Source organism: Oncorhynchus tshawytscha, linkage group LG08 (assembly GCF_018296145.1).
Source record: "Oncorhynchus tshawytscha isolate Ot180627B linkage group LG08, Otsh_v2.0, whole genome shotgun sequence".
Classification (NCBI taxonomy): domain Eukaryota; kingdom Metazoa; phylum Chordata; class Actinopteri; order Salmoniformes; family Salmonidae; genus Oncorhynchus; species Oncorhynchus tshawytscha.
Genome location: NC_056436.1, coordinates 25,803,738 through 25,826,431, shown reverse-complemented (window position 1 = coordinate 25,826,431; position 22,694 = coordinate 25,803,738). Strand labels below are relative to the sequence as shown.

Here is a 22,694-nt window from a genome sequence, read left to right as displayed (position 1 = left end):
TGTTGCACCAGGTGGGTTGAGATTTCCCTTAAGAACCAATGGAATGGTCTAAAAGGATCAACCGGGGGCACCTGGCCATGCAAAACGAATTTGACCATTAGTTCAGAGCTTGTTGCCCTTCTCCATAGGAATATGTGCATCACCTCAACAGTGACTCAAGAGTACCACTGCTCATAGGATTACTAATTTCAAATAATTAACCACAACGGTCTTCGAGTTTAAGAATAGGATTCATTATCGTTACTGTTTTGCCAGTAAAGCAAAATACGTCAGGATCAATACTTTGAAGAACAAATAATAATATCTGCCCAGGCATTTGAGGGATTTCATGATCATTTAAGTTTGTAAAAATATGGTCATAAACACAGGGTCAGGGGGTGATTACATTTCAGAAATAGGGTCCTATTTTCTCTCAACACAGTATACTTGAATTAATGCTTCTGAAATAAAAGCATACATTTTGTCTTCAATAATTCAATGTCTAGCCCTATGAATTGATGTGCCTTTCTAATCAATTGGACACTGTAGTACCTTACCAGTAACTCTGAGCGAACACATAATGGAGAAAACACAAATAAAGCAGGTTGATGATTGACAGACAAACTGATCAACAGTCATATGGGAGCATCCAACACATATTTAGCTTACAGGTTTGTGCTTAAATCAACGTTCCTTGCATTTGTATATTCCATCCTGACAAGCACAATGTTACCACAATGTTTTAAGAGTATGATGTTATACATACACATAACAAGGTAAGGCCAAAAGTTTGCACAAGTTAATCACATGCTTCGTTGTGTGTTACATATGTAAAAGTTTTTCAAATTACCAACTGCATTCTGCATAGAAAAGCCTATGCCCGTTACTGAGCCACTAAATATATATATATATAAATATATATATATATATTTTTACAAACTGCAGTATAAAGTTAACTATACCACAGACCTCTGCTTGAAATGCTCAAACAATTTCTGGTATTTACTAAGCAAATTACTCACTACACGGTGGTACACTCTGCTCATGACAGTTAGCTTGTTCATCATTAAAATAAGTCCTGTTCCTTGGACAGTCTAACCGGTGTTTTCCCTTTATCCCTAACTAGTGCTGTTCCTGGTGAGGGACTGGGGGCGACCCTTGTCCTATGCTTTCTAAAGTCAAATGTTAGTCACCTTCCTTACAATAGAGAACGATATCACACATCCCCATCAACAGCCCACATTAACACAGTCCACCAAACAAGCAGTCCACACCCATGTCAAGGGTCAGTAGGGTGATGTCTGTGAACCAAAATAAAGCATGGTCCAGAAACGAAAAAACACTAATTTTAAAGTTTTGAGAACAAAGTAAAACAATGCAAATATGGTGGTGACAGACCTGCAATAGATCTATTAAAAATGTTCACTTTTTGGTTGGATATTCATAAAGTACAAGTCCTTTAAGATTAATTTCACTCTTTATACACAGTCTTACTCTTAATTCATCATTCAACATCCAGAAACAGACTGGTACAAATTGTTAAACAATGTTTCTACTCTAGATTGTAACAATGTTATTCACCTATTACTGGAAATTGCATTTGACTGTAACAGGTTGGTGTTAAATATCTTGTGCAGTCAGTGTATAATATCAAAACTAGCCTGGCTAGTGATCTTCTGTTCTGTGACAATCCTGAGAAATCGACAAGATATACTTCATGTGCCAACACAACGCTCCTGCCTCATAACTTCATATACATGGAGCAGTTTCTTCAATTGCAGTAAGTAATATCACTATAAAAAGAGGCAGAACTATCAGTTTCTAGAACTCTGATGCCAAGAAACAAAAGATTCCCCCAGAGCAGCGTAGGAAATACAATAAAACAATTTACACAACCCAAATGTAAACATTAAACTTCATATAAGCACAGCTATCACTTCAATAAAGACACACAGGACATCAATTTGGACATAAAGGGGGAATGAGATACTCTATTGTGACCTCCTGAACTGCTCACCTATTCCATTAAAGTGATAACCAAATTATCTAAGTTATTCTTTAGATCTGTGGAGGAAAGGTAGAAAAAAGCAACCACACAGAAAATAAAAATGAATGTTCTCTCTCATGAGCATTCAATCACAAAAATATAGGTGCACACTTACATCCACTCACACTTGACTTAGCATTATACACTTGTCCTTCATTATAACTAATATCATGTTGCAAAAATATATTTTGATATTAAGAGAAAACATTTCAATAAAAACACCCTCTAAGAAAACCAGCGACTAGATCAAAGTGCAATTAGATTGTTAAACCTACGTGCTGTAGCCAGCTGTAGTGAGCAGATGGACGGTTGTGTGTAGTTTAGGAAGGGTTTGTTTGGTTTAACCTGGGGGGGGGGTTTAACAGTTAGTCAGCTATGTACAGGATTATATTGGAGGGGGACAACTCATAGGCGGAGGCAGGATCTGAAGATTGGGGGTGGGGGGGTCAGGAGACTGATCCCACGACCTTTCACCTCTCCACTCAGTTCTAACCTTCAATGTGCCAGGTCATTGTGGCTGGCACTCAGGTCACGACTGTTTGTCAGATGATTATTTTGCTCCTAGAGAAGGCAACAGAGGGAATAGGATTCAGAATAGGTTGAAGAAATACAACAACAAAAACTATTCATGTAGAGGGTCCAACATCACAGATAAAACATCCTTCACATTTCCATGAAGAAAATGTCTTGTTTTTCTTGAATATGGAATATTTACATTTTATTTAACTAGGCAAGTCCGTTAAAAACAAATTCTTATTTTCAATGACGGCCTAGGAACAGATTCAATATATATAGATTCAGTGCCTTGAAAACGTATTTATACCCCTTGACATTGAGGTGTTACAGCCTGATTCAAAACCGATTCATTTTGTTTTTTTCCTCAACCATCTACATACAATACCCCATGATGGCAAAGTAAAAACATGTTTTTAGAATTTCTGCAAATTTATTGAAAATTAAATACAGAAATCTCTCATATACACAATTATTCACACCCGAGTCAATACATGTTAGAATCACCTTTGGTAGCGATTACAGCAGAGTCTTTCTGGGTAAGTCTAAGAGCTTTGCACACCTAGATTATACAATATTTGCACATTATTCTTTTAAAAATTCTTCAACCTCTGTCAAATTGGTTGTGGATCATTGCTAGACAACCATTTTCAATTCTTGCCATAGATTTAAACAGATTTAAGTAAAACTCGGCCACTCAGGGACATTTACAGTCTTCTTCGTAAGAAAGCGTTGTTTTGGCCTTGTGTTTTAGATTACTTTCCTGCTGAACGGTGAATTCATCTCCCAGTGTCTGGTGGAAAGCAGACTGAACCAGGTTTTCCTCTAGGATTTTGCTTGTGCTTAGCTCCATTCCGTTTATTTTTTATCCTGAAAAACTCCCCAGTCCTTAACGATTACAAGCCTATCCATAACATGATGCAGTCACCAATATGCTTGAAAATATGGTGATAACTCAGTAATGTGATGTATTTGATTTGCACCAAACATAACACTTTGTAATCAGGACAAAATGTGAATTGCTTTGCTAAAATCTTTGCAGTATTATTGTAGTGCCTTGTTGCAAACAGGATGCATGTTTTGGAATACTTTGATGTACAGGCTTCCTTTTCACTCTGTCATTTAGGTTAATATTGAGGAGTAACTACAATGTTGATCCATCTTCAGTTTTTTCCTATTATAGCCATTAAACTCCAACTGTTTTAAAGTCACCATTGGCCTCATGGTGAGATCCCTGAGCGGTTTCCTTCCTCTCCGGCAACCGTGTTAGGAAGGACGCCTGTATCTTTGTAGTAACTGGTGTATTGGCACACAAAAGTGTAATTAATAACTTCACCATGCTCAAAGTGATATTCAGCATCCGTTTTTATTGTATTTTTTACAATCTACCAATAGGTGGTCTTTGCGAGACATTGGAAAACCTCCCTGGTCTTTGTGGTTGAATCGGTTTTTGAAATTCACTGCTCGACTGAGGGGCCTTACAGATCATTGTATGTGTGGGGTACAGAGATGAGTTAGTCATTTAAAATCATGTTAACACTATTGCACACAGAGTGAGTTCATGCAACTTGTTAAGAACATTCTTACTCCTGAAAATATTTCGGTTTACCGTAACAAAGGGGTTGAATACTTGACTCAATACATTTCAGCTTTTCATTTTTAATGAATTAGTACAAATAAAAAATAAACATAATTCCACTTTGACACTAGGGGATATTATATTTAGGCCAGTGATTAAATTAAGATTTTTGGTCAATGTTATAACAATACATAACATGGAAAAAGTCAAGGGGCGTGAATACTTTCTGAAGGCACTGTTGAGTATCACTATTGAGTATTTGGGGAATGTGGTACATAATATAAATGAGATGTCAAAATCTGGAGCTCGGTGACAGTGATGAGTGGTGCACAGACTGGCACTGTATTCTGGAGTTACACCCTTATCGTATGGTGGGTTGGCAGAACCAGTATATCACCATGTAGAAAGGTCCTATTGTCCAGTGATGCATATTCTCAAATCAAACCATTCAGATGAATCTTTCTGAACAATTGATACAAGTCAGTTATTAACAGGAGTAAAACTTTAAAAAAGGTTGCTGTTGATCATCTGGTTGCAAACTATTATCCCTGGTTCATCTTTGATCTCATTTCCTCACTCATCATACAGCTACAGAAATCAACTGTCAAAAGGTGTTATTTCCCACATCTACCTTGCACATCATTCATTGTTGAAAGTTGTGACTAAGGGGTTATAAATGAGAGCGAACACCATGAAAAACATGTTAGTCTGTGAACCACTGATGTTACCACACACATGTTCGCCATTTCATTAGTGACCAATTTCTGAGATGACTGCCCAGGTGAAGAGGGGCAAGGGCCAGTTTGATCACAGATCACAACCAAGAGGACCATTGGGAATTTGAGTTTCATAAAGTGAGGTCTCAGAGAGTAGTGTAAGAAAATGAGGTAGATAAACAAACAAAGGTGAAGATGAGCGAGGAGAGACCCAGAAAACAATGGGGCAAGATTGGGTGATGTGAAAGATGGAAAGATGGAGAGGGGGAGAGACATTTGAGCTCCTTACTTGGTAGAGGTCTCCGGCAGCATTGTCCACCATGTTTAGAACACCTAGTGAACTGGCTCGCTTCATGCTGCATCCAGAACAGTGACATGCAAGGAGATGTCCGTGAGGGGGTCGAGGGTCAGGGGTGAGGAGAAGGACATGTGGCCAATGGAGATGGTATGTGGGTTAATAACTATTATGGGACCCACACACACACGTTAGTTTCCCCAGACAATGCCCCCACACAAATACATAAAGCATGAGCTAAATCATACTCTCTAACCCTGGTTAAATTGGTGATACCACACCTGTACATTTGTAAGTAGAATCTTTGAAGCCGAATGCACTGGAAAGCACAGCAGACTTTTTTACAAAATATCCAAATCAGTAGTTCAGTCAAATGCCATTTTTTGGCTTTTCTTTACCCTATAACATGTGGGTTGAAGGACATACTTAACAAAAGTTCATGAGTGTGACAAAGCAATTGATTAAAGGGAGTATTTTGCGCCAAATTCATTTGTGCCTGTTGCAAGGGGAAGAATATTGTTTTGTATTGATCAATACAGAGTTCTCTACTGTCTCCTGGATTAGAGAGAAGTCATCATAATGGGGTTAATTCAACATCGAAGAGTTAGAAGCAAAAAGAGGAAAATGAGTCAAAGAATACAGAATTCCAGCAAACAGATGAGGCATGCTGTAGCCATTTGCTTGGAAAAGTTTATTTGTCGATAAAAGCACAACACAGCACAGCACAGAATATTAGAATATTAAAATAAAAGATGCCCATGCAGAAAAAAATAAGTTATGACAAAAAATTCACCAAGAAACTATTGAAAATTAACACTAATATTTGCACCTTCTTAAAATTTAGTTTCAAAATTGTGAAAAAAAACAGAAGACAATATGGCAAGAAAATAAATAAAATACACATTTCATAGGCAGAAATGCAGACATTTCAAAGCAGACAATGAGTAGTAGTAGTGTGGTTATCTAAAGCGCTCAGCCATTCTCTTTAGTCTCCAGATTGTCCATCACAGCTGATTGAGAGTACTCTGTGTACAACAGAATAAACTAGGCAGAGCAACAGATGTGACTTATTTATACAAATTATAAGGACATTAAATAGAGAAGCTGCTGACTGAGGCCCTTTGTGTCCTAGTACTCTGCCCAACTCTCTCTGCCAGTCAGCTCGAAGCACTTCCTACACTGGACATATCCACACAGGCAACATAGTCTGTAATACTACCCTGCTTCTAGAGTGATATTGTGCCAGTGAGAGTCAGTACCAGTCACAATATGTGGCATTCATAGTGTATGCCAGTGAAAGTGCACAAGTATCAGCCGCTTGAATGTGTTAGTGCAACCCCCAGTGATTCATGACTTGTGCCAAACAGGACTCAGAGATACACAGAGTTAACCCACAGCAGAGTAGAGATCCCTCCAGCAGAGGGGTGGCTCAGTCTTTTCTAGGCAGATCTAGTGGCAGCACACCAATCCAGTGGAGCGAGGTGGAGAGGAAGGGCCTCACCCATGGGGCCCTCTGTGCATTAGGGGTCAAGGGTTCAAAGGTGAGGTGGATAGTTACCCAGGGTTTTTGGGCTCGCTCTCCCGTGAGCCACCGCCCTTCAGCTTGCGGACCAGTTTCTCGCTGCTGCGGCGAATAGAGGCACGGAGTTTACTGAAGGAGCCGCTCCGCTTCAGAGAACCAGAACCGTCCTGATGAGAGAGGCCAGAGGGTTACACTCTCACGCACACACAGAGATCTGGTTCAGTAAATTATTTTCATAGACATGTGTCTGCATGTGTGATGGACTGTGCATATGAGAGTGTGCTTGTCATGTGCATCTAATTAGACGCTCTATTCAGACCAAATGTCAACCTCAGTGTGCTATTCAGAAATGATGCTATAAAGAAATCAGAGAAGCCCTCCAAACACCTCGTATGAGGTCATGCTTTCACAATAGTTCTCTTGGGTCAACAGAGCACAGCAATTAAATTCCTTCAATAATATACTCTTATCCCAAGGCAGACATGTTGCTTTGCCTGCCTTATCTTCGACAGGGAACAAACAAAGAGGCTACAGGCAAAGATCTGGGTGAGCAAAGAGTTAAGTTTTATTAGAAGTTAAGAAAGACAGTGTAAGATCTGATGCACAGACAGACACGACAGAGTAGATTAGTAGAGCAGATTCCGCACTGCAGAGCAAGGCTTGTCCCACTCCTCTGTCCTTTACCCTCCCACCCATTCCCCCATTTGTCTATGTATATACAGTAATATACAGGAGCTGCCATGTCTTCTGATGCCCCCTCGTGATCATGACATCACAACACTTAAGTTAGACATCAATAGGAGCATATGGAGTACGGGATCTAACACTAAAGAAATCCGACAGTAGCCTGGTGCCACCATGGTGCACTGAGAGAGCATACAGTATGATTATCATGCCACCAGCTCATAGTATTTACAGTATGTTAGTTAAATCACTACGAGCAAGCGCAGTCCGGTATGCATCGGTCAGTACTAGTAAATGCTAAACACTCAACACCACCACACAGAGATGGTTAGAAACTCCTCAAGTGAGAGAGCGAGGAGACAGAGTATTTAAGTACAGTAAAGAGTAAGATAAGGTAATGGCAGGAGAGGCTTGGAATGGTTCTGGGACAGAGCCCAGAACCCCTGTCCCATTGACATTGGATAGAGCTGGGGTCAGCTTGGCCCAATGTGTCCCTGTAGAGTAACCAGACAGACAGCCCAGAGGAGAGCAGGGGACCAGAGTCTGAAGAGAGGACAACTGCAAAGCTGGAGGGGTGGCAGGCGAGCAGGCGTCCATCATGCAGAAGACAAGTTTTTAGAACCACAACAAGGCATCTGGAGTTATGCCTGCCAGTCAGACAGGGATGGAGAGAGAGGTAGACAGAATGAAAGAGACAGAGGGTATTGAAAAATAGAGATGAAGAGGTAGAATAAAGTGAGATGGGGAGAGAAAAATGTGGAGTTGGTAAAAGGAAACGAGAGGAAGTCAGACAGACAGAAGCAGTAAGCCAAAGGGTTTCCTCCTCAGAGACATTATTTCTCCACATAGAGTTGTGGATGTGCTTTACTACTGCAGAAGGAATCAACACTCAACATTTGCAACAACTAAGGAGCATAACAGGAGAAAGGAATCTTAAAGCAACAAAATAAAAATACAAAAATAGACCCAGGTAAAAGTAAGAGTGAAAAATCATGAATGAATGAATTAAAGCAGCCTTAATACAGCAACTGATCATAAACATCCAACCCCCTCAAATATAGGCTGAGTGCATCCAACTGAAGCAAAGGTAGCATGGATCTGGGGTTTTAACTGCTGTTCCCAGTCTTTGACCTCAGAGCCTTAATGGCCAGTTAAAGCATCTCTCATAATATATAAAACACGGAGTTAACCAGTACGAGCTAACCAGTACGAGCTAACCAGTACGAGCTGGCCAGTACGAGCTGGCCAGTACGAGCTGGACAATACGAGCTGGCCAGTACGAGCTGGCCAGTGTGAGCTAACCAGTATGAGCTGGCCAGTATGCTGCTCAATTTGGTAGTTATGTCATTTTTAAAGCAAATTAACAGAACTTTACTTAATGAATATAACAGACTTTTACTCAATTCAGTATATTTAAAAAATATATATCAACAAAACAGCCAACATGGCTATTTACCCAAAATAAAAAACATTTAGATTCTTCAACTCCAACCAGCTTGTGTATTCTAACCCTGTTTGGTTTCTATAAAAAAAAAATCGAGTCAATTCCCTGTACAAAGCCATCGGCCATTTTCCACAGCCAAGTTCAGAAGGCCTGAGGCTCAACCATAGGCAAATCAAATCACCAGAAAAAATGGAAAAGAGGAGAGATACTGTGTCTGGAGAACAGTCCGTCTTCACACAGTTATATCATAGTTGCACACACAATAGCACAGGTTTTACTCAGACAGGAGACAAGTTAGCCCACCACAGAATGCACAGACAAGGGGATGCAGACAGTAGACAATTAGAATCACTCAGAGTAATGGGACAGGCCCAGGGCGGGATGCTGCCCCACCTCTACCTGGTAACAAGCTGCCACTGGATGCAGAGGAAAAGACAGCAGGAGAACTGTATCACAATCAACATGCATGTATAAGTCTGTCCATCCAGTATGTATTATGCCTCTGACAGAGGATCAGGCTGTACAGGTCACAAACACATACTGTAGGTGCTTGAGCATGCACACACACACACACACACACACAGGTAAGTACAGACAGTACAATAATGACATCCCACACCCAAACACACACGATGAAAGTGTCAGAGGGACTCTGAAGATGTACAGTACAGAGCCCACATGCATCAGTAGTGATAAGAACATGAATAAGTCACCATGGCAACATTAGAGGTGTGGTTTAACACACAGGTTAACATACTAACTGGATAGTGTGAGTGTCTGACAGACCCAGTCCAATAGGTGTGCAGTACAGTAGAGAACACAGTTTAAGAATGTGTCTGAGCCCAGTCACCCCGGAGGCTTCAGGTGCAGACCAGGCAGGCAAGGGACTCCCAGGAGGAGATGCTGATTGGTTATCTTAGACACTACGGTTACTGTTGCTACGGGAGCAGGAAAGTTCTGAATAGCAGACTACAGCAGTGAATGTTGTGTAGTTCGCAAACATACACTGTGACCAAGTGGACTTTACTGCAGTAATCAGATAAAGACAGAGGGAATAGCTACTGCATGGAGAGGATGTGTTAGTTGTGAGCAAAATACTGCTGCTGCAAGCATAAAAGAAGCTTAAAAAACATATTGCTGGCACAGAGGTCTGGGAAGAAATACGTTTTCCGTAAGCAGCTGGAGTGTTCACTCCGTTAGTTGAGGACTATAAGCATCGGTGTAGACTAGAAGCATTAATGTAGAGCGGAGGTGATTATTATCACATTCAATCAGCATTACAACTTATAACTAGCTTTCACACCAACAATAGGGAGTCAGAGAATCTAGGAGAGTTCCCATCAATGATACCACTGGCAACTCAGCCCTCATCAAATAATTTAGAAGTTGAAGAGGATATGCACTATAAGAATAGGTAACAAATAACTTTTTCTCTAAGGGGTGTGTGTCTGTACCCCCTCCCTACACCGTGTGTGGCCTGGGCTGTGTACTGTACTTACCCCGTTCCACTCCACGCTCATACTCACTTCCTCGCCCCCGTCCGGGCCGCTCTCGTACTTGACCGTGGTGTCGGAGGTCAGACTCTCACGGCTCCGCTGCTTCTCCTGCTCCTCCGGCTCGCTCAGAACATCCACCACACGCTGCTTGTGCACTGTGTCCAGACCCTGGCCACATTGACAGGAGACACACACATTAACAAACACATACAGACACATTATGAACCAAATAAACACGTACAAAGATGATAAAGACAGCAAAATAAAAAAATCTGGAGCATTTTCATGAGCCATCTACAGTGATCAACATCATGTGTTGGATTTTGTTATGGATTTGTTTACAATAGTTGAAAGGCAGGACCTGCTAATTTCTGTTAAGCTGCTGGACCAATGATACTCCAACAGTGCGTTCACCTTGAGTTTCATATGACCCTGGCCTGGCAAATCTTATTCAAGCATGTGAGTGTCAGAAGAGGACAGTGGTCACACCTGTATTCTGGAGCGCTTGGCTGCCTCCTCCAGTGTCTCTGCCGCCTCAAATTTACCCTGCCGCCTGTAGAGGGCGCCCAGATTCTTCAGGGTGGTGGTTACTGTGGGGCTGGGGGCAGACATAAACACATCATGAACTAATGATGTAATCACATACAGAACAGTCCATGAGTTTCCAGACTCAACACAGACCTGTCTACTTTACAGGCCTTGTACCAGCCTCCATACTCTCCGAACATGGAGCCGTCCTGCTGCTTTCCCTAGAGAAGAGAAGAACCACCACATCCATCAGTTGTCAGGATTTAAGGAATTCAAACGCTAATGACAAACACCCACCCCTATTCATGGGTTGCATGTTTGTCAGCATTCTACTCAATGCATCCTCATTGGGCGATAATTATTTGGTCTAAAGTGCATTGCTGTGGCATGAAAACACAATGACATTTCTAAAGAAGATAAATAATTAGTAGGAAAACCCTTTGTCATCATTTTGATGTCGCCAGATTGACTTTAGATGCAGTATAACATTAGCTAACGTAAACGCACCCCATTCCGTACAAATGTGCGCAACCGCAACATTCAAATGAGGTTACAAAAAAAACTAATGTGACTGTGTTGACTTCAAAATCGGGGGTGTGAACTAGGTTTCTATTCAAGCGTTGATCGACATGGTAATGGCTCTATAGTATTGGAGAAACGTTGAAAAAAACTGACCCTCCGTTACATTGTGACGTGTCGTAACGTAGAGCACGCATAAAGCAACTATTTCTGTCTTACAATCTCTCTCCACCAGGTGTAGCACTTCTCTCATCATTTAAAAACAAGAAATGGACAGTGACGGGGGTAAGGGGGGGATACCTAGTCATGTCATCATCACTGCATGCGATCTTACTTCTAAGATCACTTTAGCACCGCCCTAAAAACCCCATTCAAATTCGACACAAACCTTCACATAGGTGTGTAATGACACATTATATAAACTCTTCATAGTGTTTTATTTACATTTTAGAGGCTATAAGGTGATAAGTTGGACAGACTGAAAAAAAGCAATTTTCCCACACATCATCTCTCCTTTTCACTAACACGCATTAGTTTCGCTTCCCCACCCGCCATTTTTAAAACGACCCGACGGGGCTCATTGCCGTCTTGAATTGGGGCGGCAGGGTAGCCTAGTGGTTAGAGCGTTGGACTAGGTACAAATCTGTCGTTCTGCCCCTGAACAGGCAGTTATCCCACTGTTCCTAGGCCGTCATTGAAAATAAGAATTTGTTCTTAACTGACTTGCCTAGTTAAATAAAGGTAAAATAAAATGCAGGAACGGGCAGCGTTTAGGTCATGTTATTTATTCTGTTGGAAAGGGGAGAAATTGTGCTTTACAATGGTATTGACATTACCGTTGATCTGGAAGTATTACGTTTTTGAGGCGCTAAAATAAGGGCAATTGTACGGACCAAGGCGATATACAAAAGTGAGTGAGTTTACGTTAGTTAGCTAAGATATGTAACAAAAATCTGGAGATCTCCTCTAATGTTAGCATTGCAAGCTTTTTTCTGACAAACTTTCTTAGCTAATGACAACATTGACATCTGTCTAAAAGTGCATTTGCCAACATAATGATAAAGTTGTTTCCTACTAAATATGTGCCTACTTTAGCAATGCGATCGTATTCCCAAGCCCCTAGAGTGTAATTTAGACGACAGTCATTCGCCCCGGTTCAAATTCATTAGCCCCCTTTCTACTTTTGAGCATCAATATGGCTGCAGCATCTGTATAACATTGATAACAATGGCAACGACGTGACCAAGGTGCAACACATTAATAGCAAAACTGTTGGTCACAAAGAAATTGCATAAATATTCCAGCTAATTCTGGACAAATTATACGGAACCGTAAAATGAGATCTAGAGTAAATTAACCGATCAGACATGTTAACGTAACCTAATATACATAAGTGCTTAGAGAGAGAGGTGGGAAATTGAGAGATTACAGTTCATCACAATTTCTTCAGCAGTCTAAATTGATGACCCTTTCATACCGTCACTGAAACACTTTTCCCTGTCAGTTGTGAAATTTCAGCCACAAGTCAGTAGTGACACATGCCATGCCATGGCCATTAGTGAAAGTGGACCCTCTATCATCCCCTTCACAAACACACACTCTCACCTTGTTCTGTTCCTCTCTCTCCTCAGCATGCATCCAAATGGGTTTGTTCTCATCTGCAGAGCCAGAGACCAAAAACAACAATCAGACACATGCAGGTCTAAAAAGATATTGACAGACATTCAGGCAGTCACCCAGGCAGCAGGGTGCTCAAAGTATTAGGACATTCAACTGAAAGGTCACTGTTGTTTTCAGAAGCGCATTTCCACTAAAATGATGACAGCAGCCTGAAAGCATTAACTTTTACATGTATTTATTATTTAACTTCTTGGTGACAGGGGGGCAGTATTGAGTAGCTCAGCCCTCTCAGATTATTGAATATTGTGCTTTTGCCATAAAGCTTTTTTGAAATCTAACACAGCGGTTGCATTAAGAACAAGTGTATCTTTAATTCTATGTAAAACATGTATCTTTCATCAAAGTTTATGAGTATTTCTGTTATTTGATTTCTCTGGATGTTTGAGGCATTTCTGAACATGGCGCCAATGTAAACTGAGGTTTTTGGATATAAATATGAACTTGATCGAACAAAACATACATGTATTGTGTAACATTGAGTCCTGGGAGTGTCATCTGATGAAGATCGTCAAAGGTTAGTGATTAATTTGATCTATATTTCTGCTTTTTGTGACACCTCTCTTTGGTTGGAAAACGCTTTCTGTGACTAGTTGCTGACCTAACATAATGATATGTTCTGCTTTCGCCAAAAAGCCTTTTTGAAATTGGACACTGTGGTTGGACTAACGAGAAGTATATCTTTAAAATGGTGTAAAATACTTGTATAGTTGAGGAATTTTAATTAGGAGATTTCTGTTGTTTTGAATTTGGCGCCCTGCAATTTCACTGGCTGTTGGCGAGGTGGGACGCTGACGTCCCGAACAATCCCAGAAAGGTTAACTAGGCGAGTCAGTTAAGAACAAATTCTTATTTACAATAATGGCCTACCTTGGCCAAACCGGGACAACTCTGGGCCAATTGTGCACCGCCCTACGGGACTCCCAATCACGGCCGGAAGTGATGCAGCCTGGATTCGTGTTGCCTCTTGCACTGAGATGCAGTGCCTTAGACCACTGAACCACTCGGGCGCCCATCAAACAATAGATTGTGTGTGTGTGTGTGTGTCCGTGGGTACCAGAAATCACCACAAATATAGTAAAACAAGGAAAATTCTCACTCATGGGGACATTTCCCAGGTCCCCACAAGGACAAAGGCTATTTTAGGTTTGGGGATTAGGTTTAGGAGTTAGGTTTTAGAGAAATATTATTTTGAATGGAAATCAATTTAATGGCCCCACAAAGATAGCAAAACATATGCTTTGTGAGAGAGTGTCTTACCGTCTACAGAGCCAAACTCCCTCTCATGTGCGCGGGTAAGGATCTCTTTGTACAGAGTTTCAGCCTGCTTGAACTTCCCCTGCTTCAGGTAACAGGATGCCTTAGAGAGGAAGAGAGAGAATGTAAGAATATGATCTTCAAAAAGTAAGAACATCTTCTCATAACTCATTAGAAAATGTGCAGTCATTTTTCGAAGCCAGTGATCTCTTAACCCCTATGTGACCCTCTTACCAGATTGTTTTTGGTCTTGGCCACATTGGGGTCATCAGGGCCCAGTTTGGTTTGGTAGATCTCCAGGGCCCGCTGGTAGTAGTACTCCACCTCCTCATACTTGCCCTGGTTCTGACACAGCAGGGCAAGGTTGTTCAGCTGCTTGGCAACGTCTGGGTGGTCCTTACCCAGAACCTGGACAGGAGGTGAGATGGGGAGGCCATGTAAATATAACAAAACAGTGGGCAATAAAGCAATAATGGGTCAGCTTCTCAAAGGGGGCAAGAAAGGAGTTTATCACAACAAAAAGAGACGGCCGGTGTTTTCCACAAGTACATAGAGTAGCCAAATAGAAAAAGTAGCCTGGGCCGTTTTTTTCTTTCCCCACTGGGTAAATTCCTTTTTTTGCAGAAGGAGCTCTATTTTGGTGGCCTCTGGTACATTCAAATGCTTTAATTCCATCAAAACATTCTAATGCCTTGATTTTTCCTTCCATTTTTTTAACCTTTATTTAACTAGGCAAGTCAGTTTAAGAACAAATTCTTATTTTCAATGAACAGTGGGCAGAACGACAGATTTGTACCTTGTCAGCTCAGAGATTTGAACTTGCAACCTTTAAGTTACTAGTCCAACACTAACCACTAGGCTACCCTGCCGCCCCATTTTAGTCGTTTAGCAGACACTCTTATCCAGAGCGTTTTAAAGTTAGTGCATTCATCTTAAGATAACTAGATAGGGGACAACCACATATCACAGACATAGAAATTATTATAATTGTTTTTTTGTTTTTTTTGAGGTGGCAGAACGAAGTGCTCGCATCGGGGTGTAAGGAAGGTAGGGAGGGGCAGTTCCTCTTGTGTTCCATAGGTAAGCACCATGGTCTTGTTGTGGACGCGAGCTTCAACTGGAAGACAGTGGCGTGTGCGGAGGAGCGGGGTGACAGAACTTGGAAAGTTTGAAAACCAGGCCGGCTTTAGCATTCTGAATAAGTTGCAAGGGTTTGATGGCACAAGCGGGGAGCCCAGCCAACAGCGAGTTGCAGTAGTCCAGACGGGAGAGGACAATTGCCTGGAGTAGGACCTGCGCCCCTTCCTGTGTGAGGTAGGGTTGTACTCTGCGGATGTTGTAGAGCATGAACCTGCAGGAGCGAGTCACTGCTAGAACCGAGCCCTGTGGGACACCAGTAGTGAGAGTATGTGGCTCAGACACAGATCCACATCCCCTTGTAGGAGGGCCAGGTAGGATGCAATCCAAGAGTGTGCAGTGCCTGAGACGCCCAGCCCTGAGAGGGTGGAGAGGAGGATCTAATGGTTCAGTGTCGAAGACAGCGGATAGATCTAGGAGGATGAGAACAGAGTCAGGTTTGGCAGTGTGGAGAGCCTGAGACGTCCAGCCCTGAGAGGGTTGAGTGGAGGATCTGATGTTTCACGGTGTCAAATGCAGGAGATAGATCTAGGCGGATGAGAACAGAGGAGAGTGTGTCAACTTTGGCAGTGCAGAGAGTCTCCGTGACACAGAAGAGAGCAGCCTTGGTTGATTGACCCGTCTTGAAACTTGACCGGTTATGGTCAAAAAGATAGTTCAGAGAGAGATAAGGAGAAAGTTGATCAGAGACGGAACACTCAAGTGTTTTGGAATGAAAGGGATAGTGTATTTCAGATTCCATTTTCCATCTGAAATACAAAGCAAAATTGTTTACCTCTCATATCGGAAAAATGTGTTGTGGCATTGTGTAGAAATACATGACTTTAACATTTTAACTACTGGAATATTATATCATCTAAGTCTATATGACCAGGACTATTTTTAAGTAAGACTACATTAAACCTTTAACAGTCTTCTCTTGAGATTAAAGGCTTATTTACAGTTTTAATGCAAGATATGAATTGCCACAATGTTTGTTCTTCATATTATGTACAGTACCAGTACCATTTTCTACATTGTAGAATAATAGTGAAGACATAAAAACTATGAAATAACACATATGGAATCATGTAGTAACCAAAAAAATGTTAAACAAATAAAAATAGTCACCCTTTGCATTGATGACAGCACTCTTAGAATTCTCTCAACCAGCCTCATGAGGTAGTCACCTGGAATGCATTTCAATTAACAGGTGTACCTTTGGGGTGGCAGGTAGCCTAGTGGTTAAAGCGTTGGGCCAGTAACCAAAAGGTTTCTGGATCGAAGCTGACAAGGTAAAAATCTGTTGTTCTGCCTCTCCCCAGTAGGCCGTCATTGTAATTAAGAATTTGTTCTTAACTGACTTGCCTAGTTGAAGGTTAAATGAACAATGGCAAGAACAGCTCAAATAAGGAAAGAGAAACAGTCCATTATTTTAAGACATGAAGGTCAGTCAATCTGGAAAATTTCAAGAACTTTTAAAGTTTCTTCAAGTGCAGTTGCAAAAACAAATCAGGCGCTATGATGAAACTGGCTTTTAGGAAGACCGCCACAGGAAAGGAAGACCCAGAATTACCTCTGCTGCAGAGGATAAGTTCATTAGTTACCAGCCTCAGAATGCAGCCAAAATAAATGTTCAGACGACATCAACTGTTCAGAGGAGACTGTGTGAAATCAGGCCTTCATGGTCGAGATGCTACAAAGAAACCACTGCTAAAGGACACCAATAAGAAGAGACCTTCTTGGGCCAAGAAACACGAGCAATGAACATTAGAAATCTGTCCTTTGGTCTGATGAGTCCAAATTAGATCTTTGTGTCTTTGTGAGATGCAGAGTAGGTGAACGTATGATCTCCGCATGCGTGGTTCCCACAGTGAAGCATGGAGGTGGTGGTGTGATGGTGCTTTGCTGGTCACACTATCAGTGATTTATTTAAAATTCAAGAAACACTTAACCATCATGGCTACCACAGCACTCTGCAGTGATACGCCATCCCATCTGGTTTGCGCTTAGTGGGACATTAATTTGTTTTTCAACAGGACAAAGGACCCAAAACACACCTCCAGGCTGTGTAAGGGCTATTTGACCAAGAAGGAGAGTGATGGAGTGCTGCATCAGATGACCTGGCCTCCACAATCACCCGACCTCAATCCAATTGGGATGAGTTGGACCGCAGAGTGAAGGCAAAGCAGCGAACAAGTGCTCAGAATATGTGCAACTCCATCAAGACTGTTGGAAAAGCATTGCTCATGAACCTGGTTGAGAGAGGGCCAAGAGTGTGCAAAGCTACTTTGAAGAATATAAAATCTAAAATGTATTTTGATTTGTTTAACACTTCTTTGGTTACTACATGATTCAATGTGATATTTCATAGTTTGATGTCTTCACTATGATTCTTCAATGTAAACAATAGTAAAAAATAAAAAATGATTGAATGAGTAGGAGCCCAAACGTTTGACTGGTACTGTATTTTATTCAAACAGAAAAATGAAGTAAACAGCCCACAATATTTTGAAAACCAATTAAAAGGATATAGTTTTCCAGGTTTCCGTTTTTCCACATTTTATTACGTTATAGCCTTATTCTAAAATTGATTCTTTTGTTTTAATAAAAAAAAAGCTCCTCAACCTACACACACACACACACACACACACAATGCAAAAACAGGTTTAGATATTTTTGCAAATGTATTAAAAATAAAAAAACAGAAATGCCTCATTTACATAAGTATTCAGAACCTTGCTATGAAACTTGAAATTAAGCTCAGGTACATCCTGTTTCCATTGATCATCCTTGAGATGTTTCTACAACTTGATTGGAGTCCATCTGTTGTAAATTCAATTGATTGGACATGATTTGGAAAAGCACACACACCTATCTATATAAGGTCCCACAGTTGACAGTGCATATCAGAGCAAAAACCAAGCCATGAGGTAGAAGAATTGTCCATAGAGCTTCGAGACAGGAATGTGTCGAGGCACAAATATGGGGAAGGGTACCAAAATATTTCGGCAGCATTGAAGGTACCGAAGAACACAGTGGCCTCCATCATTCTTAAATGGAAGAAGTTTGGAACCACCAAGACTCTTCCTAGAGCGCCAGGGTTCCTCTGAGGAGATGGACAACCATCTCTGCAGCACTCTACCAATCAGGCCTTTACGGTATAGGCCAGACAGAGGCCACTCTTCAGTAAAAGGCAAATGTCAACCCACTTGGAGTTGGCCAAAAGGAACGTAAAGGACTCTGACCATGAGAAACAAGATGCTCTGGTCTGATGAAACCAAGATTGAACTATTTGGCCTGAATGCCAAGAGTCACGTCTGGCATAAACCTGGCACCCTCCCTTCGGTGAAGCATGGTGGTGGCAAGATCATGCTGTGGGGATGTTTTTCAGCGGCAGGGACTAGGACTCTGGTCAGGATCGAAGAAAAAAAACAAAGGCTCAAAGTACAGAGCGTTCCTTGATGAAAACCTGCTCCAGAGCACTCAGTACCTCAGACTGGAACGAAGGTTCACCTTCCAACAGGACAACAACCCTAAGCACACAGCCGAGACAACAAAGGGGTGGCTTCGGGACAAGTCTCTGAATGTCCCTGAGTGCCAGAGCCCGGATTTGAACCTGATTAAACATCTCTGGAGAGACCTAAAAATAGCTGAGCAGCGACGCTCCCCATTCAACCTGACAGAGCTTGAGAGGATCTGCAGAGAAGAATGGAAGAAACTCCCCAAATACAGGTGTGTCAAGCTTGTAGCGTCATACCCAAGCAGACTCAAGGCTGTAATAACTGGCAAATGTGCTTCAACAAAGTACTGAATAAAGGGCCTGAATACTTATGTAACTGTGATTGTTTTCAAATGTATTAAAATGTAAAAAACTATTCTAAAAACCTGTTTTTGCTTTGTCATTATGGGGTATTGTGTTTAGATCGATGGGGGGGGACTCTTTAATCCAATATTTAATAAATTTTAGGCTAATGTAACAAAATGTGAAAAGTCAAGGGGTCTGAATACTTTCCGAACGCACTGTACATTACATGGGACGTGCATATTCATGCTTCATGCTTCCTCTCCCTCCTCCATGTAAAGGAATTTGACTGCAACCAGAGATCTGGATATAATGACAAGATACTCATGTCTCCACCCTAACAATGGGAGTCGTTGTCCCAAAGGCGGAAAGGCAGGCGACAAGCTTAGGTCCACCATAAGCCCATAGAAACGTACCGGGCTTATTCCGGATATATTTTGGCGCGATTGAAACCTCTCGCTTCGCCTCTTCCTCTCTGCTGCGTTTCCCTGTCATTGCTCGCTTTGTGAACGACAGGCGCCTGTCCCATCAATAGATCGCTAGAAGATGCATATAGTTCATTTTAGCGGGAGAGGGCTCGACGGACTAGTGAATTCAAACTTTTAAATGAAAAGTAGCCTAGTTCAAATGAAGAAGTGGAAAATGTAGCTGGCTGAAAATGGGTCTGTAACCGGCTGATTAGCCGACAGCCGGTGCTTATGGAAAACACTGGACGCCATCCCCATTACTTTGGATTGAAGAACAATCTCACTTCTGTCCTTTGTTTACTGGCTAGGCTAAATATCATAAGAGAATAAGAGGGTGAAGTCAGAGCAGAGCTGGAGGAGAGGCATCACAAATGGGTTGGGTGAGGACAGAGAATGGAGCAGAGGGCTAACGCTGTCTCTCTGTCTGACTCAGAGAGACACAGAGAGAGACTGGGAGTTAGGAGTGAGACACACTGCTCATTAGCAGGGAAAGAGTGCCCTTCCCTCCCTTCTATGCAGTGACTGACAGAGGCTTACTGATGAGGTAGACTAGAGTCTCTCTGATTGATAGTTTCTGTCTGAATGATCAATAGTAAGAGGTTTTCAAAGCAACCTGTGCTGCTGGATGTGTACAAATCTCACTCCTCTCTCCTGTGAAGTTTCTAGGTAAATTTGAAGAGTTTACTGTAACATCATTAAAAGTATAGGATTTCAGCAAGGTCAACAGCAAGGTCTGGGTGATATATTGATTGAGTTTTATTGAGGAGAGTGATGCCTTTGAACTCGAGCCAGGGTTAGTGCCTGTTACTGGGGTACTCTGTAGAGAGAGACCCTCCGTCCGCCTCCTCCTTCTAGTCTTCACCCATAGGGATAAACCAAGGACTCGGGCAGCTCATACAGTGGGAAAAGCAAAAGCTATAAAAAGAAAGAACTGCCAGGAAAATTCCTCCTGCATCAGCAAAGCTGTCTTCCTTCCTCTGTTGCGAAAGCTGGGTGGCAAATCTCTAACCTTGAGAGAGAGCTTTATCAGAGTTGAAGTGGATAATATAAATAAAATGTCTCAGCTGTCCTTAAGCTCTGTGCTCTTCAGCACAGGAGTTGACATGTCAATCTTAGCACAGAGGGAGCATGACTCTCTCCAAACTCTCAGTTCCTCTGAACAACACAAAACTATAGGGAGGCTTGGGAGAGGAGGGGGTGATTACAGGCGGGAACATACACAGAAGATAAGTAAAACATTTTTTTTATGTTTGACAAAGAAGAAAACTTTCCAAAGAACTGAAAAGTCCTTTGAAACTTGAGCATGATTTACTTGGAGAGGAGCAGGAATCCAGATCATTCTGCAGTATTAGCACTCCATACCCACAATGCCTTGTGGTGACATATGCCCTCTGACCCACCTTCTCCCGTATCTCCAGAGCCCTCTTGCAAAGGGGCTCCGCTTCCTTGTACTTCCCCCGTTTCCCGTAGAGCACAGCCAGGTTGTTGAGTGTAGCAGCCACCTGAGGCAGACACACACACACACACACACACACAGTAATATAAAAAGATCATGCTTGAGACAGCCTCAATCATCTGTGCCCGTGGGTAGTAGTGAGTGACCGCAAGACTCAACCATGGCAGCAGAGTGCAATTGATTTGGTGAATTAGAGGTGTGACCGACCGACGAGAGGAAGACAAACAGGGGAAACAGGAAGTGATTACTGCTCTGTAATTATATCCCAAATCAGCAGGATGAATCTCCACAACGTGCACATCACTCAGCCCACCAGACCACAGAGGGGCACACAGTGACCTTTAACTGGAGTGGTCTGGTGCCCACATGGAGGCTGAAAGGGGATAGAGAGCCTAACCTCTGCTGCTCTGAGTCTGCACTGAGGGAACTGGATGTCCAGGGAGAGTCAGAGACACAAGCCTGTTGGGGTCGACACAGTTAGTGGACCTGCCTGCCTGGCTGGTTACAGACATACTGCTGAGACACAGAGATTGATGAGAAACATCACTCACCGCTGGATGGTCCCTGCCCAGAGTCTTCTCCCTGATGGCCAGGGCGTCATTCAGCAGGTTGGCTGCCTCTTTGTATTTATTCTGGTCCCTGAAAGAGGAGAGCGAGAAAGAGAGAGAGAAGCCATGGAGCATGTTTACGTTGTTTCTCTGACAATGATGTCAATTACCAGTGTATTATAATGACTACAATTGATTCACACCGAATACCAACCATCCCCACCCCAGAGCCCCTCCTCCAAGCTGACCTGTAGACCAGGGCCAGGATGTTGAGCATGGTGGCCACGTCTGGGTGGTTGTGTCCGGAGGTCTTCTCCAGGTCCTCCAGGGCCTGTTTGCAGAGGGGCACGGCCACCTCGTAGCGGCCCTGGGAGGCGTACTGGATCACCAGGTTGTGAAGGGTCCTCAGGCGGGCCGGGATCTCATAGCCTCCCTGCTGGGCTGCTGCTGCTGCTGCACTACCGTGGGGCTGCTGGACTGGAGAGACAGAGCAGGGGGGCGAGGGGTTAACATATCAATTACTCACATGGACTATTCACTCAAACACACACTATTAATGTTGGACTGGAGAAACAGACACTGGAAGTGTTTCAGACGCCCACAGCTCTGTATCATCTCTGAAGGAGGGACAGTGGGCTGAAGAAGGAGTTGTCCTCTGCAGTAAGAACACTCTCCACCACACAGGAAAAGGTCTGGTATGATACCAGTATGGCGATACTAGTTAGAATCACCACAAGGAAACAAAACGCAGTGGATTTCACTTCTTTAGGAAAACAGCCGTGATGTTGAAAACAAACATTATGTTGTCATCTAGAGTCACATTTACTTTCCAAGCTAAAGTACCCAATATTTTACATGCAGCAGGTTTTTAAAGGACAAAAAAGTTTGGTCTGCTTCGTGTTTTCATTTTTGCCACAGGAAAAATATTTAGATACTGATATCATCCTGGCCCTGCACAGGAAGTATCAAAAATGTCTTGCCGGAAAAAACTGATCCCAGGTGTTCAGTCGACTCGCACTAGAGTGACGAATCCTATCAACATGCAT

General features: G+C 42.3%; 1 protein-coding gene across 5 annotated transcripts in view; it reads right to left on the bottom strand.

The window, feature by feature from the left end:
* Positions 1–908: 908 nt before the first annotated feature.
* LOC112246826 (kinesin light chain 1) overlaps positions 909–22,694 on the bottom strand; it is a 34,310-nt gene continuing 12,524 nt past the window's right edge. The window contains exons 5-16 of one of the 5 annotated variants that reach the window (XM_024415381.2): positions 21,897–22,125; positions 21,652–21,739; positions 21,045–21,146; positions 14,491–14,664; positions 14,260–14,359; positions 12,928–12,980; positions 10,957–11,024; positions 10,765–10,873; positions 10,279–10,443; positions 6,688–6,818; positions 5,124–5,190; positions 909–2,587 (exon numbers count right to left, since the gene is read on the bottom strand). In XM_024415381.2, the coding sequence (XP_024271149.1) occupies positions 2,522–2,587; positions 5,124–5,190; positions 6,688–6,818; positions 10,279–10,443; positions 10,765–10,873; positions 10,957–11,024; positions 12,928–12,980; positions 14,260–14,359; positions 14,491–14,664; positions 21,045–21,146; positions 21,652–21,739; positions 21,897–22,125 (1,352 nt within the window). In that variant the 3' untranslated portion in view covers positions 909–2,521. Of the gene's footprint in view, positions 2,588–5,123; positions 5,191–6,674; positions 7,983–10,278; positions 10,444–10,764; positions 10,874–10,956; positions 11,025–12,927; positions 12,981–14,259; positions 14,360–14,490; positions 14,665–21,044; positions 21,147–21,497; positions 21,560–21,651; positions 21,740–21,896; positions 22,126–22,694 lie in introns of those variants that run through there. The other 4 variants (XM_024415382.2, XM_024415383.2, XM_024415385.2 and 1 more) reach the window with 4 other exon arrangements.